Source organism: Canis lupus, chromosome 1, assembly GCF_011100685.1.
Source record: "Canis lupus familiaris isolate Mischka breed German Shepherd chromosome 1, alternate assembly UU_Cfam_GSD_1.0, whole genome shotgun sequence".
In the NCBI taxonomy this organism is placed as follows: domain Eukaryota; kingdom Metazoa; phylum Chordata; class Mammalia; order Carnivora; family Canidae; genus Canis; species Canis lupus.
This window is the reverse complement of record NC_049222.1, coordinates 103,812,930-103,830,860: the sequence shown is the minus strand read 5'-3', so window position 1 is coordinate 103,830,860 and position 17,931 is coordinate 103,812,930. Positions and strand designations below refer to the sequence as shown.

Genomic DNA, 17,931 nt, shown 5'->3' with positions numbered 1-17,931 from the left:
AAATTTTCTGTACCGGATGAGCTACATGTTGGAATCATCTCAATAGACTTAAAAATTACTGTCTGGTTCCTGTCTCCAGAAATTCCAGATTTCACTGGTCTAGGGTAAAGCCTGAGTATCTGGATTTTTTTTTTTTTTTTCAAGCCACCCAGGGTATTGTAGCCACGTGCAACCAAATTTGAGAACCACTGCTCTGTATCCTTGCTACTCAAAGTGCCAACTGTGGAGCATCAGCATCACCTGGCAACTCCTGAATCAGAATATGCATTTTAACAAATCTCCAGTTGGTTCCCAGATGTCTGAGAGAGGCATTGCTCCATCCAGGGACCACACGTTGAAGAGTGTTGTGGCTCTAGATCAATGGCCATCCAACTCCAGTGAGCATGGGGATCACCCAGGGAAGTGTGTAAAAGTGCAGACGTCTAGGCTTCGCTATCTCCATCGGTGTAGACCTGGGAACACTGCGTTTTCACAAACCCTTCCCCTACTTTGCCAGGCGATTCCGATGCAGCCCTCACTTGCACCCTCCTTGGATTTGTCCTTCCCCACCTTCCCATCTAGACCGTCTGACCCTGGGCAAATGCCTCAGGGTTCGTGAAAGCACCAGTGCCTCCCGAGTCGTCGACCACAAGTCTTCCCTCGCATGCATGCACATGCATTCATTCATTCCTTCCCTGAGCCAACAGTTACTGTGTTCCTGCGGATGCCAGCTCCAGGAGGGCAGCCGGGGCGCCGGAGGGCACAGGGCGATCTCCTGCGTATCCTCTGCATTGTCCTCACGACGCGGAGGAAGCGGACGTGCAGAGGCAGCTCCTGTTCCCCCGCCGCGGAGCGCGGATCTGCCGGTGACCACTGCCTCCCTCCTCCGATCTACAACCCTGAGTCCGAAACATGAGAATCCCAAACAGGCAGCGAGAGGAGCACTACGCGCCCGGGAGCCAAGCCCGCCTGCTACGCCCGGTTTCACACGCCGCGAAGGCCGGTGCCGCCCCCTCGCTGCGCCCCTGGACTGGCCGCGGTGAGCGACAGCTGTCCTGGCCAACGAGCGGAGAGGGGCGGGCCCGCCGGCCCAGCTCCGCCCCGTGGCCCAGCGCAGCTTTAATTGGCAGGCGACTTCGGCACCTGTCCTCCTCCCATTAGGTGTAAGGCCTTTCACGCCCACGCTCCACGCCTGCCTCCGCTTTCCCCACCCACTTCCGGAGCCAACCAATGGCCTCGGGGCAGAAGATCCCCTCACAACCAATTACAAACGGCCCTAAACTCGACGCCCGACTTCCCGCCCCTGATCAGCCTGGCTCCTCCCCGCGGCCAATTGGTTTAGGAGAGGGGGGCGGGTGTATCCAATCAGCACGACAGTGGCGTCTTGATGGACGCGCGGGCCCTCGCGCTGGCGTGTTGTGCCCTGAGGCGGGGAGGAGGAGGAGCGGGGAGGAAAACCTGAGCCAATCCTAGTAGCCTGCGCGGGAGGCCAATCGAACGCCGCGCCTTGGAGGGATTGCCCAATCGGCGAGAGGGGGCCGGCTGCGTCCTGGCCAAAGACCAATAGGGTGCGACCGAAGGGCAAGAGCGACGTGCCGCCGGAGCAATCACAGGCCTGTGCACGGGGCTCGGGGGCGGGTCGGCGCCAGAGACGAGAAGAGAGGAGGGGAGGCCTCCTCCGCCGCCGCCATCTTGGACCGGGCCCGGTCAGCTTCCGCGGAGCCATCGGCAGACGCCGCGGCCTCCCCTGAGCCCCGACCCCGTCGTCAGAACAACCCCGGGCCCACTTCCCCCCCACCCCACTTCCGCTTCGCGCCGCTATCGCGATAGCGCCCGGGCCCGGGGCGCGAGAAAAAGGCGGCGGGTGCTCGCCTCCCCCGCCTGTCGCGATACGCTCCTCAGCGGCGGCGCCAGCTCCTGTGGTGAGAGCGTCAGGCTCGACTGGGCCGGACCCCTTCCCCTCCTCCCCCGGCGCCACCACCGCCTGTCGCGACATGGCCGCCCCCGCACCCCCGGCCCCCGCGGGCGGACCTCCGGCTCCCGGCAGGGGCGGCCCCGGCGCCCGCCGCCCTGCCCCCGCCCCCCGTGCCCCCCTCGTCCGCGCCCCGCGGCGGCGCCGGAGGTCCCCCGCGGGGGTCCGGTGGTGCGGGCGCGCGGGGCCGCCCCTTTCCGCGTCGGGGGCGGCGGCTCGGGGAGGGGGTCTCCACCCCGGGGCCAGGTCCCCCTGCACCGCCCGCCGCCGGCCCCCGGCAGCCTCCGCCAAAGTTTGCCCCGCAGCGGAAAGTCGGGGGCCCGGGCCTTGCGCCTTCGGGGCGGCCGGGGCAGCCCCTGCGCTGCCCCTCGGGCCGGGTGATGTCACTCCCACTCCCTCGGCTTCGCGGGTCTGGGGCGCCCGCCACGGACCTGGGTGTGCCGATAGCGTGCCCCCTTCCCATCAGCCCTTGGTGGAGTGCACCCCCCCGTGGCCCGGCCCGCCCCCCGGCGTCTGTGCTGGTCCCTACTGGTGTCCGCAGTGTTGGGTCCCGGGCACACGGCACCCCACTCCCAGGTACCGGGGACCCCTGGGAGCCTGAGGCCTCCTAGGGCTGAGGCTCCCCTACCAATGAGACATGTGCACTTTGCTGGGGGGTGTGCTTTCTCCTCCAGGGCAAGGAAACTTTCTCGGTGTTGCTTCCCCCAGGCAGCGGGTTCCTGCCCCGGTGGGCCCTGGCCCGTGTTAGGTGTAGGTGCACAGGGCAGCGCTTCTGCCCCTTCCTGCATGCTCTCAGGTGTGGCTCTAAGGCTTCCACCCTCTCAGCGGCTGGGAGACCCTCGCCGTTGTCAGTCTGCGAAGCACGGAGTTTCCTCTGCTGTAGTCTTTTCCCCGGGTGGGGTTCCCAGGCCCCCATCCTTGGTGTCAGCCTCCCTGTGTGTGTGTGTGGGGGGGGGTGACTACCTGCACCCTAGGCTCTACATGTCCCTCCTCCAGGGTCTCAGGAGCATTGTGTGGCTCCGTCAGCAGCCTCCTGGGCTAAGGATTGCTCTCCAGCGTCACTTCCCAGTGTGCCAAAGCTCCTGGTCCACTGTGACAGCCCCCGGGGTTAGGGACTAGGCTTTCTGCCCTCCTCCCCGGGTCCCCGGCAAGGCCTCTCTGTGACTGTGCCCTTTCCCCGGAGCTGAGGTTTTGGGGGTTGTCCATGATTGTCATTTTGGTCCTGCATTGAAATGGCTGTTGCCTCCCATGGGTCTGGCGCACTACTTACCCCAACCCCAGAATGGGCTCCTGGGGAGGGATGAGACTTGGTGAAGCCTCTTGGGCCAGGGCTTCTTGTTTCCTCAGTTATGTTTGAGACACTTTGCTATGAGCGTGGGAGCTCTTTGGTGCCTGAGATCCCCTGTCTCGGTGGGCCTACTGTGGTTACCTTTTCCTTGAGGATCCCCCAGGAGCCATGGGGGTTCCCAGCTCTATTAGAATGGGGCTTTTCCGTTGTGGCACCTCCACTTCAAGGCCCAGGCTCCAGTTCTCTTTATCTCTGGTCCCTTGTTTCAGGGTGGGGGAGGGAGAGCATCTTTCTTCAAAGGCAGGGGCTGTTGCTCCCACAGCAAAGGCTCCTGTCCACTGTAGCACCCAGCCCAGAAGGTGCAAGTACCCAGAAGGTGCAAGTACCCTGGGCCCTGGTGCCTCCCACAGATCCAGGGTTGTCTTCCCTGGGCCCAAGATGTCCTCTCCTGGGTGAGGTCTCTTGTTCCCCTGGCACCATGCTTCTCACTCCTTCAGGACTTGCCACAGTCTGCTCCCCTCTTGGGGTATCACCTCCCCCCTGAGCTGTGGCATGCATCCTCTCCCTCCGGGCTGCCCCTGGGCAGTAAGAGGCATTCCTGTGTTGGGGTCCTGGCCCTCTCCCAAGCTCCCAGGCCAAAGGCTCTTCCATTTCAGTTTGGTCCTCTCTGTGCAACTGTCTGCTAGGTGCTTCTCTGGCTGCCTCCTTTTTGGAGGGATCTTGTGTGGGGATCTGGCCCCACTGTGGTGTGTCGGCTGGCCTGGGGCCGAGGGTGGAGCCATCATCTGGGTTGGCTCTTATGGAGATGTATGCTCCCTCAAGTCTGAGCTGTGACATCCCTCTCCCCCGCTCTTCAGTGTCCAGAATGGGCTCTCGCGGAGGATGCTGGTGCAGACAGCCTTGGGGCCTTGGTCCTTCTCCAGCATACTCTCATGCCCTGTGCTTTCATACGTGTTCTCATACGCTAGCCGTTAGCTGTGTGTAATTGAAATAAAAATGCAAAGTTCTAGTTTTTCATAGTGGTATTTAGAGACATAGGTAGCATTTATAGGGAGCATTTCTGTCATCGTAGAAAGTGTTGTTGGATAGGGCTGTTGGTGAGGCAGTCCGTCCTGGCTGTGGGTAAGGCCGCTCTTGGGCTTCCTGCCCTGGGCTCCCTGCCCTGGGCCTGTCTCAGCCACACTTCAGGAGAGACCCCCTCTCTGGGGAGTGACCTCTGGCATAACACTCCTGCAAGGCTCGTGGATCCTCCCTGATCCTGGTGTCGACCCTAAGTTGTGGCTTCCTTGGGCCAGAGCTCCTGGTGGCTCCCCTTTGACCTCAGCGTCCTTTGGGTTGCATAGACTGTTAGGGTGAAGATGCCCCTCTCTCCTGGTCCTGGCTGTGTTACCTGTGTTACCACCACATCTGATACGTTAACTCCTTCGAGTGCACAGATGGCTCTCTCATAGCTGTGGTCCCCTTCCACCTTCCTGGCCCTCCGGGGGTGATGCTTTCTACTCCCATGTGTCTAAATCTTGGTATCGGTGTCTTTGGGTTGGGCCGTCTCTTGTGTTTTAAGGATTCTGTTCTGGAATGAACTTGGTGGTGTAAGGCCCTCTTCTGTTTGGGACCCAGTCCTGTCACGACGGGTGGGTTTAGCTGTTCCTGATTCCAGGTATTTCCCATCTCCCGCTGCTCCCCCTCCTTCCCCTGCAGTTCTCACAGCATCTGAACTTTCTCCCTGAAAACTGTCTCTGACCTGTCTGAGGGCTAACCTCCCCGAGTTAGGAGTCTAGACACCTGTGTGCCCTGCCCCTCTGTGGGCCTTCATCCCCAGCACTCAGCCATGGGCTGCTTGACTTCTTGCTCTAAAATGTCTGTCATCTGGTGAGAAAGTATCCCGTGCTCTGGGTACTTCCCACTTCCTGGGTCGGAGGTACACGAAAAGTACATTTGTTTCCTTGTTTCAGCAAACTTCCAGAGTGTTCAGACCCCTGCAGTGGGCTGTCAGGGCAGCATAAGTAGAACTTGGCCTCATCTCTCATCAGAGAGTGAACGCATCTTCGCTTTACCATCCCATGTATTCCTGTTCCCAGCCCCGTCATGTTTGTGTTTGGAACAGACAGGGAATAAACATGTCCCCCTTCCTTGTCTCTCAGCAGCGTCCGTCTCTAAGAGAGTATGAAGAGAGTGCGTCTGTAGGGCAGGGAAGATGGCGGACAAGCGCAAACTCCAAGGTACTGGTCTCCCTGCCCACTGCCTGTGTGGCCTCGTGCCCACTATCCTCAGAACTCCCCACTGGGTGCCTGCTGCCTGGGCAAGGTGCTAATAGCCTCTCCTCCCTGGCCAGGTGAGATTGATCGCTGCCTCAAGAAGGTGTCCGAGGGCGTGGAACAGTTTGAGGATATTTGGCAGAAGGTACAGAGCCTGGGGCCTTAACAGTCTGGGTCTTAGAGGAGAAGAGCATGGGAAAAGGCTCAGGGTCTCTGGGTGTAGGCCAGGGAGAGGGGCTGTGGGTCTGGTGCTGAGGACGGAAGGAGCAGCTCTGAGACAGATGGGGGTGGGGGCATCCATACTCCTCAGAGGCTGGAGCTTCACCACTAGAATGGGCACTAGGATGGCAAGCCCCACACTGACACCTGGGCTCCCTTCATCCCGCAGCTCCACAATGCAGCCAACGCGAACCAGAAAGAAAAGTATGAAGCTGATCTAAAGAAGGAGATTAAGAAGCTTCAAGTGAGGGGCCTAGGGGCCCGGCTTCCTGCATCCTGAGGGCAGAGGGAACAGGGAGGAGGGGGCTGGCAGCCTTGGTGCCCAGGTCCTGAGGCAATGTGACTCTTGCTTTTCCCCATCTGCAGCGGCTGAGGGACCAGATCAAGACATGGGTAGCATCCAACGAGATCAAGGACAAGAGGCAGCTCATAGACAACCGCAAACTCATTGAGACGGTAGGAGCTCAGAGCCTGGTACCTGAGAGGTGGGAGGTGGCCGGACTCCCTGGGCCCAAGAAGTCTCTGGAAGAGGATGGTTTCTCCAGCAAGGTTAAGGGGAGAGGTGATGGGCTGGGATCTCCTGCCAACTGCGCTCTCCACAGCAAATGGAACGGTTCAAAGTTGTGGAGCGAGAGACCAAGACTAAAGCCTACAGCAAGGAGGGCCTGGGCCTGGCGCAGAAGGTGGACCCTGCCCAGAAGGAGAAGGAGGAGGTCGGCCAGTGGCTCACAGTGAGTCAGGAAAGAGAGGAGGAGGTGACCTTTGGGGCCCTAACCTCCAGGCATCCACGGAGACCTGCTGACCAGCTGCCTTTCCACTCCCTCTCCCCCAGAACACCATTGACACCCTGAACATGCAGGTGGACCAGTTTGAGAGTGAAGTGGAGTCACTGTCTGTGCAGACGCGCAAGAAGAAAGGTGACAAGGATGTGAGTAGGGGGGACACTGCACCCAGGGGACAGAGATGAGCTGGCGAGTGGGAGGCATGTGGCCCGTTGGGGGTAGCACCTGTCTGTGAGCCAGTGTCAGGGCTCCAGCCTTGGTCAGCAGTGGCACCATGGAAAGGGGGAGTGGTTTGGGGGAACATGCTGGGTTCTGCTGGGGTTGCAGACTAGGTGAGAGCAGATAGCCATACAGGGTGGAGAAGTCTGAGAGCTGAAGCCTCCTGGCTCCGAGAAGGCTCAGGTCCTGAGGCAGTAAGGAGAGGCAAGCCTCATTTGGGCTGAGAAGAGCCATCTAGGGCAGAGCCAGCTCTAGGTTCCCAGATTCCAGAACTCCAGGGCTGAAGGGTGTGGATTCAGGGGGATGCAAACGACATGTACTTGATGGCAGAGGCAGCGGAGAGCTGGGTCCAGGGGCAGGGGGCATGGGAGAGGTGCCCAATCTGGGTGTCAGACTCCGAGGAGTTTGGGAAGCTGGAGCCACAACAGGTCCTTGTGGAAAGGATGGGGATATTTAGAACTGAAGGAGGGGCAGGTGGCTGGAGAGCCCGAGCCAAGCTACTGAATCTGGACCCCTAGGGGTGGGGATTGTGAGGACAAAGATGACGGTGGTCATAAACAGCAAGCTTGCTGCAAACAGGCATCATCATTTGCCGTTAGAGCAAGATGGGGCGGGGTGGGGTAGGCTGCAGTTGTGAGATCTGGGCTGTCGGGAGCTGCAGGGAGGGCCACAGTGTAGGAGGCATGGGGCTTTCTGGTCTGTTGGGAGGTTTCCAGGGATGTCTGGGTGGGAGCTGAGGGTCCTTGAGGGGTCGGGGCGGGCAGACTCCACACTGCCCGTGCCAGGAGGGGCTGGAGTGGAGCCTCCTGCATCTCTGCAGGGGTCGGGGACTGAGGACGGGTTCTGCGGGGGCAGGAGGGGCCTGGGCAGGTGCCCTGCAGCCCCTGAGCCTGGCCCTGGGCTCGCCAGCAGAAGCAGGACCGGATTGAGGGCCTGAAGCGGCACATCGAGAAGCACCGCTACCACGTGCGCATGCTGGAGACCATCCTGCGCATGCTGGACAACGACTCTATCCTTGTTGATGCCATTCGCAAGATCAAGGATGACGTTGAGTACTATGTCGACTCGTCCCAGGACCCTGACTTCGAGGAGAACGAGTTCCTCTATGACGATCTGGACCTCGAGGACATTCGTGAGGCCCGGGGTTGGCCTACGGGCATGGGGCAGTGAGGGCCAGGTGGGACGGTGCCCGAGCCTGTTCAGCATGCCCCTCCCTGCTCCCAACAGCACAGGCGCTGGTCGCCACCTCCCCCCCCAGCCACAGTCATATGGAGGATGAGATCTTCAACCAGTCCAGCAGCACACCCACCTCGACCACCTCCAGCTCTCCCATCCCACCCAGCCCGGCCAACTGCACCACGGTGAGGAGGCAGCCCAGGGGAGGGGAACCAAGGAAGTGGGGTCTTGGTGTCACGGGTTGGAGCATGCGGCAGAGGCCAGGCAGTGGGGGGTGGCTCAGGCAGGGATCCAGGACTGGATTCCCTGAGGAGAGCAGGCTGCCAGGCCTGTGAGACGCTGGCAGGGGGTGCTGGCTCCCAGGAGACAAGGACCCTGGGTCCCCCGATGAGGTTAAGGGCATAGGTCCCGCAGCAGCCCTGGGAGCTTCAGAGATTGGAGTCTCTGTTGGGGCCCTAGGGGTCACACAGGTTTCCGACTGCTCCTCTCTCACTTCAGGAAAACTCTGAAGATGACAAGAAGAGAGGACGCTCAACAGATAGCGAAGTCAGCCAGGTAGGTGTGACGGGCACATCAGTCTGCCATTGGCTCCCAGGGCTCACAAAGGCCTGAGTGCACCCCAAGGAAGGCCAGTAGCCTTACTTAGGGCAGGTGTGGAGGGCCAGGCAAGCAGGTGGCTGGTGCTGTGGTTGAGTGTGTGGCATGGAGTAGTGGCCTGGCCTGGGTGGTCAGGAGACATTGCTCCAGAGAGACCCCTGCCCGTGACGTGGGGGGAAGACTATGGTTTACCAGGTGGGGAGAAGGGGGCGGGCAGACAGGTGGGTGGTGTCCAAAGATGACCCACCTGGCTCAGGCCGAGGGTCCCGCCCCCCACCCCGCCCCTTGTGGAGTGGCTGTGGAATGGCCCCACCAGCTGGAGAAACGACCAGTCAGAAGTCACACGGGTTTCTTTGGGCCTCTTTGGGCCTTGTCCTGGGTCTTGGCTGTGCTAGTGATGGACATCATGGACTTCCGAGAGGGGAGGCACTTCTCAGGCCGTCTGTGTTCCCCCAGTGAACCCTGTGGATCTGGGACGGGAGCTGGTCCTCGAACCAGGGTCCTAGTTAGGGAGGAGCCTGGTGGGAGGGCACCGGTAGGGCTGCTGTAGGCCCTGGGGGGGGGGGGGGCCAGGAACCAGTTGGTCTCATAATCCCTTGACATGTGGCATGTGTGAGGTGTGGGGAGCAGTTAGCTGCCACTGTGCCCTGGGCGTGTCACTCTGCTCTCTAGGTAGTGGTCATCAGCAGCCCTTCAAGTAGCTTTTGTGACCCTTGAAGTGACATTCAGGACTGCTGTCCAATTTAGATTTTTTTTCTTCTCTTGGACTCAGCTGGTTGGACTAATTACATACTGAGGACATTTAGTTACCTCCCTGCCCTCAGATGGGTGTCTGTGACCGACACCCTGGTTGTGTGTCAAACCCCCACCGGATGTTGTGGGGAGGCGTCCATGTAGGACATGGGGAGCTGGGGTGGGGGCTGGGATGCATGTGAGTGTCTTAGGTGTGAAGGTGGTTATTGAAGCCTTGAGGCTGAGGTCAGCAGGGGGAGGAAGCTCAGGCAGCCAGGCCCAGTGAGGACGGCAGCCCAGCTTGGAGGAGGGGTGCCGGGGCGGCGGGGGGGAGGGCGGGCAGCATGTGCGGGAGGCTCAGCAGACCTGCTGGTCAATTGGATCCTGATCCTCTTCTCTCCCACCTGCAGTCTCCAGCCAAAAATGGCTCTAAGCCTGTCCACAGCAACCAGCATCCTCAGTCTCCGGCCGTGCCGCCCAGCTACCCACCTGGCCCCCCACCTGCCACCTCTGCCCTTAGCACCACTCCTGGCAACAATGGGGCCTCCACCCCAGCAGCGCCCACAAGTGCCCTGGGCCCCAAGGCCAGCCCAGCTCCCAGCCACAGTTCCGGCACCCCTGCCCCCTACGCCCAGGCCGTGGCCCCACCAGCCCCCAGCGGGTCCAGCACCACCCAGCCCCGGCCTCCCAGTGTCCAGCCCGGTGGGGGAGGGGGAAGTGGTGGAGGCGGCAGTGGCGGCAGTGGCAGTAGTAACAGCAGTGGAGGTGGAGGTGCTGGCAAACAGAACGGCGCCACCAGTAAGTGGGAGGACTGCAGGGGGTTGGGGGGGTCTGGGATTGGCTGGCCTCTTTTCATTCTCTCTTCCCACCCCCAGGTTATAGCTCAGTGGTGGCCGACAGCCCGGCAGAGGTGGCTCTCAGCAGCAGTGGGGGCAGTGGTGCCAGCAGCCAGGCTCTGGGCCCCCCATCAGGTCCCCACAACCCACCTCCCAGCACCTCGTGAGTGTCTGGCCTTCAGCCCCTGTCCTTGCCAGGACTTCTCCCACTGGGTTGGGTGTCGTGTCCAACTTCTTTCCAGCCAGAACATCGTATACGCCAGTCCCCTAGCTTTGCCCTTTTGACTGTTTTAAAACGTTCCTTGGTTGATTGGGAGTGCTCACAGAGTTCCATATGTCCCCTTTCTGGTGACCTGCCTCAGGCTCACCTGACTCCCCTCAGAGAGCTGCCGCTCCATACCTCAGGTCAGACCTTTCTCAGAAGATGGCCCCAAGAAAGGGAGGAGTGAAGAGCTGCTCCCTGGGTCTGCCTCCTTACCAGGCTCTGGGTGGGCTGCCCCAAGGGATGGACGCACTTGCCCTGTGTCCATGCACCTAAGTGGAACATCCACCTCCCACATGCTCCCCACCCCATGTGCCGTCGCCGCGGCCTGACTCGTCCCTGGAGCACCGAGCCCTCTCTCCTTCTCTGCTGCCCAGGAAGGAACCCAGTGCAGCAGCCCCTGCAGGGGCTGGGGGTGTGGCCCCAGGCTCAGGGAACAATACAGGAGGACCCAGCCTCCTGGTGCCGCTTCCCGTGAACCCTCCCAGCTCCCCAACACCTAGCTTCAGTGAGGCCAAGGCAGCTGGCGCCCTGCTCAACGGACCTCCACAGTTCAGCACCGCCCCAGAGATCAAGGTGGGCCCCAGCTGCTGTGTCCTTGTCCTGCCGTCCTCCTGTACATTTGCTGTCCCCCAACCTGCAGGTCTGCCACCCTCAACTCCTCTGGGGGGCTCTGGTGTGCTCTCCACACTGCCTGCGCTCTCTCCTGGTCTCTGAGCTCCTCCACCATCCTGCCCTCTGGGACACTTTCCTGTGCTCCTGTTGGGACCTGCCCTCTTGCACTCTGGGTTCCCATCATCTCTGTCCCCATTTCTGCTTACTCCTTCAGACACCCATCATCCAGCTCACCACCATCCTTTTCCCTTCCGAGGGACCGCCTAAATTGAGAAAACACTGATGCCCACTCTGGGATGCATTTCATGCTGGGTGAATACACCCAGGTCCCGCCTTCTGTACGGGAAGCTGCGTGTGACTGCACGGGGCAGGGCAGCACGTGCTGTGGAGCCATAGAAATGTCTTATACTGAACCTGGGGAGGTGGCCCAGCAAGGTCTCTAAGGAGAGACCTCTGAGCCGGGAGTGATGGGGGTCCTGGGGTCCGGTGAGGTCCCCATAGCAGGACAGGCTAAGGGAAGGAGTGGTTCTCTTGTGCCAGAATTCTGGGATGGCTGCCATGGGAGCTGGGGTACGTGCAGATCCTTGCCCCACAGCAGCCTCCCATGGCATGGCCGCCAGCAGAGTGGGTGCTAGTGTGGGTATGAGAATTGTGTGCTACCACATGTTCTGAGCAGTGGTGGTGCCGCATCCATGCACCACAGTTTGGTCTGCCATGTGCAGCACGCGGTCATGGTCCGGCTCGGGAGGGGCCCTGCTCACCGGGCATTCCTCTGATGCTGCCTATGCCCCAACATCCGGATTTTCTCCCCACTGCCAGCTGCCTTGGTGAAGAACTGGTAGCCTTGGCTGAGCCAAGCGTCCGCCAGAGGGGGAAGCAGCATGGGTAGCAGCTGTCTTCTCCCCACAGGCCCCGGAACCTCTGAGCTCTCTCAAGTCCATGGCAGAGCGGGCAGCCATCAGCTCCGGCATCGAGGATCCTGTGCCAACGCTGCACCTAACCGAGCGAGGTGAGGGTCTGGGTGAGGCGGGGGCGGGGGCGGCCAGGCAGGTGTAACGGCACACTCCAGCCTCACCGGAGGGCCTGGCCCTGCCACACCCCCCACACCGCCCTGCAGACATCATCCTGAGCAGCACGTCCGCCCCACCAGCCTCAGCTCAGCCGCCCCTGCAGCTGTCAGAAGTGAACATCCCGCTCTCGCTGGGCGTGTGTCCCCTGGGGCCTGTGCCCCTCACCAAGGAGCAGCTCTACCAGCAGGCCATGGAAGAGGCCGCCTGGCACCATATGCCCCACCCCTCAGACTCCGAGCGGATCCGGTGAGGGACCAAGACCCCTGAGCGTGGGGAGGCAGCCCTGATGGGGGGGTATGGTTCCCCAGTCCTGAGACACTGTGTGAAGCTTGCTGCTGGTCCTCCATGCTGGGGTGATGGGTACCTGGAAGCTCCCTTGATCCGTGGGGTGGGCGGCTGTGGTCACATCAGGTCTAGATTTCTACCCCCACCTCGAGACCGTGGGAATCATCAGGCACTAGAATAAGCCTCCTCTCGTCCACAGGCAGTACCTCCCCCGGAACCCCTGCCCGACACCCCCCTACCACCACCAGATGCCACCCCCACACTCGGACACCGTGGAGTTCTACCAGCGCCTGTCGACTGAGACGCTCTTCTTCATCTTCTACTATCTGGAGGTACAGCAGGGCCCCCGGGGCAGCCTCGGGCCCCCCGGCTTCGCCGCCACCGCCGCCGTCCCCCCTCGGGCTGGAGGGGTGAGGTGGGTGCCCCACTGCGGCCACAGGGACCGCACCCCCTCCCTGTCCCCAGTCCTGCCCTCCCCTCACCCCCCAGGCAAACCTGTCCCCATCCCCACTTCAGCTCAGGCTAGGTTTGTCCACTGTGGGGGCTTGGGAGCCCCCGCCCCTCCGGCCTCCTGTGGGTGTGCCCCGGTATCCGTCACAGTGCAGTCACGGCCTCTGGAGGCCACTAGAGAACTGTCCCCTCTGCATGACCCCAGGGAGTTAGAACCAGCCCCACTCTCATCCTGCCCTGGGAAGCTTCCTGAACTGCCTGCTCTCAACACGCAGTAGTTTCTTTTCCTTCTCAAAGCTTCTCTGAAAGCTATTTCTTCCTGACCAGCAGTGGTATGTTCTGTGTCCCCACCCATCTCCACCTGGACTGTCCAGCCCACCCTCGGTCTACGGCGGGGCCCGGGTCAGCCCTGATGCCCTGTGCCCCTTGCCCCCACCAGTTTGGGGGCCCCCTGATCCTTGGCTCCTCCCTTCCTCCCCCAGGGCACAAAGGCGCAGTATCTGGCAGCCAAGGCCCTAAAGAAGCAGTCGTGGCGGTTCCACACCAAGTACATGATGTGGTTCCAGAGGCACGAGGAGCCCAAGACCATCACAGATGAGTTTGAGCAGGTGAGGGCCCCTCGCTGTGCCCTGCCCACCCCCAGGCCCGTGGTCGTCGTCCTCTTCCTCCGGCCCCATTGCTGGTCCTCCCCTGGGGCATCACCATGGTGTCCCGTCCTCCGGGGAGGCACCTGGCCTATCGTCTCACACCCAGCAGATCAGGGGCTCCTCGGCAAACACAAACAGGGAAGCTGTATTCTTTAATGACCTTCCCACATGGTGAAAATCAGAACTTCCTACTTGTTGCACAACACTCTGTGGCCAGGCTGTGTTGGGTTTGAATTCAGCTCCAGCTGGGTGACCTTGGGCAAGTCGCTTGGACCTGCCTCCATGCCCTTATGTATAAACACGAGCTGACAAACCCCATGTGTGCAGTTGTTACAAGGATTAGATGAGTTAATGACATGTGAGTACTCTGTGGTGCCCGCTCTGTAGTACCATGGGGGTGTTGGCTTCTGATAACTTCTAATTGTTGTGTTCCACAATGGTTTTTTCTACCCAATATTTGCCTGATGCCAAGTTCTGAACAAGGCCTCTATCCTCAGAGAACTCGGTCCCCTCCCCTCAGTTCTTTTCAGGTTCTTTGCAGCATCTCAGATACTGATGCAGACCCGGCCCTTTCCCCGTGTCCTCTCTGACATTAAGCAGACTCCCCTCTCTATCCTGGCTTGGGCCAAAGTAATCCTCCAAGTCCACGGCAAGGCCTCCCTCCTTCAGAAACACCCACGCCACCACTGTCACCAATAAAACATCTATCCCAACAGCGTGCCTGGACTTAGACTCAGCCTATTCCATTCTCTAGGATGGGGTAACAGCCTCGGGGTTGTGTGAAGGTCAATGCTAGCAGCACACAGCTCGAGGGCTGAGCACCAGCTCCTGTGCTCAAGCGCCGCAGCCCTCGGGAGAAGTCAGATGCTGTGTAAATGTGCGGGGGACTGAGGCCCCATGCTGGCCTTGGTGCGCCTCTGCCTCCCCGGTTCCTTTAAAGGGGGCAGGAGAATCTTTTCCTGACCAAAAAGAGCCTGGTGAGGGTGGAAGGAGCTGGCACGTGCATGCAGGCCGCTGGGCCTGGTACCTGGCACGTCCCTGGCCCAGAGATCCGTTTCCTCTGTCTGTCGGTCCGGCCCAGATTCCTGGCCACCTGCTCGTCCACTCACTGACCACCTTCTCCCCTGGGCAGGGCACCTACATCTACTTTGACTACGAGAAGTGGGGCCAGCGGAAGAAGGAAGGCTTCACCTTTGAGTACCGCTACCTGGAGGACCGGGACCTCCAGTGACACCGGGCCCTCCCTCTACCCCCGCGCGCCCCCCCGCCCCCCCCCCGCATGCTGACCCCCCTGCCCAGGCTAGGGCCCGGCCCTGGAAGACTGGGGGAGGCCCCAGGCCTTGGGGCAGCCCTCACCCCCAGGAAGCAGCCCCACCCTGGGGGCCCGGGGGCGAGGGCTGCCCCCTCCTCCCCTCCCCAGTGAGGGACATTTTTTGGTAAACCTATTTTCATTTTGGAAAATATTTATGAATAAATAGTTTTATATGACGGCTGGCAGCTGCGGCCTCTCCTCTCCCCCCAGGAGTCAGTGAGCGCTGGGGTCTTGCTGGTGGGGCGCCGGGCCCACTGGGGATTGAACTGGGAGTTGTACCGCCTCCGCCGTTCATCTGTCTCCTCCTCAGGCTGCTCCTCCTGGGGGGTTGTGCTCCGGACTCGTGCCAGCAGGGCCTCTGCCCGAGCCCGTTCTGTTGCTTCCCGCCGAAGACGTTCAGCTCGAAGCTGGTCCAGGGATGGGGGTCTGGGGGGAGAACACTCAGGTCAGAAAGCTTATAGCCCCTAGAGGTCCCACTTTCCCCCAAGAAGGAGCTGCCCCACCTGGAACCCCGTCCACCTCTACCTGCTCTGGTCTGAGAGGTTTGTGGGTAGGAAGCTGGCCTCATGCTGTGCAAGGACCCAGGACTGCCATCACTGCCCCTGATGCCCCTCCAAATCATGAGCTATGATGATGAGCACAGCCAGGACCTCAGTTTCTCCTTCTGTAGGAGCTAGGAGACCTGCTCAGGTTTGTCCTCCTTGGGACACAAACCTGCTCTGACTGACCCCGTGGTTCTCAAACTAGACCCCAGAAAGCTTTGTGTCAGTGGGTTTCATCTATTGCTATTTTGCATAGAAGCGAGAAAACCTTGAAACAAGGTTACGTCCCCAGTCACCACAGTGTCTCTTCACGCCCTGTCTCTTTAGAAGCCACTGGACAATCAAGGCTGAGTGAAGGGTCACAGGGGCTCAGGAAAACCAGCTTGCCTCTGCAGACCCCCTGCTAGGGCGTTGGAGCCCCAAAGCCACACGTGGCGAGCCGCCTCCCCAGGCCCCCAGCCCCTCACCCTGACAGCACCAATGCAGCTGCCCACTTCCTTACACTTCAGGCCGCTGCTTCTCAGGCTTCTCCTTCCCCTTCCTGCCATGGCCACCATTGTCCCCACTGTGCCGTCTCTTCCTCCTCAAGTGCTTCTGTATCTCCTGTAGAGGGTCCAGGCGGTTCTTGATCTTTTCATCTGGACCTGGGCTGAGCTGGGGGGCCCCTTGCCGTGGGGGTAGCTGATACCAAGGCAGCTGAGTCTGGGCTTCTGCTGCACTCTGGCCCAGGTAGGTCAGGATGCCCAGAGCTTTCTCCTGCCTCTCCTGAGGGGGACAGAAAGAGGGAACTGAGGATGTCAGCGATGTCTCCACTCAGGGAGCCCTACCTGTGACAACAGAATCCCCCAGGCTCCTGGACAGGTAGAAGCAGCATGAGTCAACTCAGCCATTTTTCCAAGGACAGGTGGGCCTCCTGCACTGGGCAGAGTGTCAATTCAATAACAAAAAACACAAGGGGGAAGGACAGGGTGCAGCTGCTTTAGGGTTCAGAGGCAGCATCTTTGGGGAGATACTTTAAAGATGAACCTGAAAGCCCGCCAGCAAGGCAAAGGAGTGAGGCGAGACAAAGGCAAGTTCAGAGTTTGGTGGGAACCCCTGAAAGTGGGTAAGTGACAGGACCCAGGTTCTGATTTAGATGAAAAAGCTTCCTAATACACCTCCACAGGGTCTTGACATCAGCCCAAGGGGTCTGTACCTGACAGTGCCGTGCACCCACTTCCAAGCCCCTGCAGGGAGGGTGCCAATAACCCACACTGGGAGTGCTGTGTTCCAGTACTGAGTTCTCTGTGTCAGCTCATTTCATCCCCACCCTACCTCTCTGTTCCCATCAGTCACCCCAGACTTTACCCCTGACTGACAGGGACGGGTGTGGGGGGGGCGCGCAGCTTACTTTCTCCTGTCGCTTTTCTTCCTCATACTCTCTATTGCCTCTGGTCGCCCCTTTCCCTTCCTCCAGCAGCTCCCGAAATAGGTCCACAGGGCCAGAACTGGGGGCTCCCGCCTCTGCTGCTTGGAGCTCAGGTAGCGAGTGCTGGTGCCTGGCTTTCTTCCGTAGGAATTCTGTGCGGGCCTGGGGGAAAGAAAGTTACAGGCAGAGCATTCATTGCCTAGCCATGCCTCCAAGAACTGTGAGACCGGTGCCAAGCACAGAGAATCCCCGTGCTGGTGCTGAGGGCTCATCAGAGCATCACCCAGCCTGGGGGAGAGGATGGGAGAATGAGGTGACACCTGGGTTTGTACGCTGCCTTTGGTGAACCAGAAGGGTTTCCCAACCTCAGCTGGCACAATAAAAACAGCTAGGAAGGCAGCCCAAAATTTGCGAGCAGGCGACCAGAAATACAGTAAGGCTCCAGATCACTGTCCCTCGACCACGTGCAATCTGCTGACCAAAGTGAGCTTTAAAAGCCCAGACCACCTCCCGGCCAGCGGTGAGGGCCAGATTCGTTAACAAACTTCAAACTCCGTGCACACTAGAAGCTAGAAGTTACTCCGAGAACCCCCGGGGTTGGGGGCCGCGGGGAGAGGGCTGGCCCCACAGGGGGATGGGTACGTCCCACTTCTCTGCACAGCGGAGGGCAGTGCCCTCTGGGCACGAACAGAGCAGGTCCAGCGCTCTGCTCGGGGCGAGCATACAGCAGACGCTCCAGAGGGGTCGGGCAGGAACACTAAACGTGGGTCTGCGTTTCTTTGAACTGCACAGGATTCATTTTTTCAGCAGCCCCTACTCTAAGCCAGGCACACCCCGGCCTCACGCAAAACGAGTGGCGGAAACCAGGGCAAAGGGGAGGCCCAGGTGGGGAAGCCTCAGGTAGGGCCCGCGCAGGCGAGCCCCTGCGTTTCCAACCGCGCCCAGCTCCTCCAGCCTCACGGGAGGCACTGCGCGTGTGCGCCATCCCGCTTCCGGCCCCTCCCCCACGCGCCTGCGCGCTCGGCCCGGGAGTCGCGTCCGACCGCACTCGGGGCTTACCTCCTGCTGAGCGAGCAGCACCCTCCGCTCACGTTCTTTCTCCTCCTCTCGGGCCTGAGCCTCGTCACGCCGCACGCGGGCGACATTGTCCTTGTTCCGGACGTGCCAACTCTTCTTGGGCAAGATATTCATGGCGTCGTAGCCGTCCACCGACTGCAGGCCCACCTCTGAGCACTTTCTATTGGCGAGAGGATGCCGTTCCCTGTTGTTCCTGCCTCAGCTACGG

At 60.6% G+C, this 17,931-nt stretch overlaps 2 protein-coding genes across 7 annotated transcripts; one reads left to right on the top strand and one right to left on the bottom strand.

Annotated features, from left to right (window-relative positions):
- The first annotated feature begins 1,659 nt into the window (after positions 1–1,659).
- Positions 1,660–14,881, top strand: CNOT3 (CCR4-NOT transcription complex subunit 3). 6 transcript variants are annotated; one of them, XM_038527800.1, is made up of 18 exons: positions 1,660–1,901; positions 5,381–5,458; positions 5,572–5,639; positions 5,883–5,957; positions 6,080–6,169; positions 6,316–6,444; positions 6,546–6,641; positions 7,624–7,846; positions 7,942–8,075; positions 8,389–8,445; positions 9,630–10,017; positions 10,095–10,218; positions 10,695–10,893; positions 11,842–11,941; positions 12,083–12,248; positions 12,487–12,619; positions 13,220–13,345; positions 14,517–14,881. In XM_038527800.1, exons 2-18 carry the CDS (start codon positions 5,434–5,436, stop codon positions 14,613–14,615), a joined length of 2,232 nt encoding a protein of 743 aa, XP_038383728.1. In that variant the 5' UTR covers positions 1,660–1,901; positions 5,381–5,433; the 3' UTR covers positions 14,616–14,881. The 6 variants fall into 6 exon arrangements, with proteins under 6 accessions (XP_038383728.1, XP_038383729.1, XP_038383725.1 ...); XM_038527801.1 differs by lacking the exon at positions 14,517–14,881 and adding an exon at positions 13,905–14,110 and having other exon boundaries at positions 1,662–1,901; positions 12,050–12,248; XM_038527797.1 differs by having other exon boundaries at positions 1,663–1,901; positions 5,384–5,458; positions 12,050–12,248.
- Positions 14,830–17,897, bottom strand: LENG1 (leukocyte receptor cluster member 1). The gene is made up of 4 exons (XM_038527870.1): positions 17,706–17,897; positions 16,629–16,808; positions 15,741–16,003; positions 14,830–15,122 (listed from the first exon to the last, which is right to left on the bottom strand). The coding sequence occupies exons 1-4, from the start codon at positions 17,835–17,837 to the stop codon at positions 14,849–14,851; spliced, it is 849 nt and encodes a 282-aa protein (XP_038383798.1). The 5' UTR covers positions 17,838–17,897; the 3' UTR covers positions 14,830–14,848.
- Between the last annotated feature and the right edge of the window lie 34 nt (positions 17,898–17,931).

Excerpts from the sequence above, each read along its gene's own strand:
- LENG1 (XM_038527870.1), bottom strand. The coding sequence starts at position 17,837 with ATGAATATCTTGCCCAAGAAGAGTTGGCACGTCCGGAACAAGGACAAT. Across the intron at positions 16,809-17,705 it reads TGCTGCTCGCTCAGCAGGAG|GCCCGCACAGAATTCCTACG; the intron begins GTAAGCCCCGAG and ends TCTTTCCCCCAG. Across the intron at positions 16,004-16,628 it reads AAGAAAAGCGACAGGAGAAA|GAGAGGCAGGAGAAAGCTCT; the intron begins GTAAGCTGCGCG and ends TGTCCCCCTCAG.
- CNOT3 (XM_038527797.1), top strand. The coding sequence starts at position 5,434 with ATGGCGGACAAGCGCAAACTCCAAG. Across the intron at positions 5,958-6,079 it reads AGGAGATTAAGAAGCTTCAA|CGGCTGAGGGACCAGATCAA; the intron begins GTGAGGGGCCTA and ends CCCCATCTGCAG. Across the intron at positions 6,445-6,545 it reads AGGTCGGCCAGTGGCTCACA|AACACCATTGACACCCTGAA; the intron begins GTGAGTCAGGAA and ends CCTCTCCCCCAG.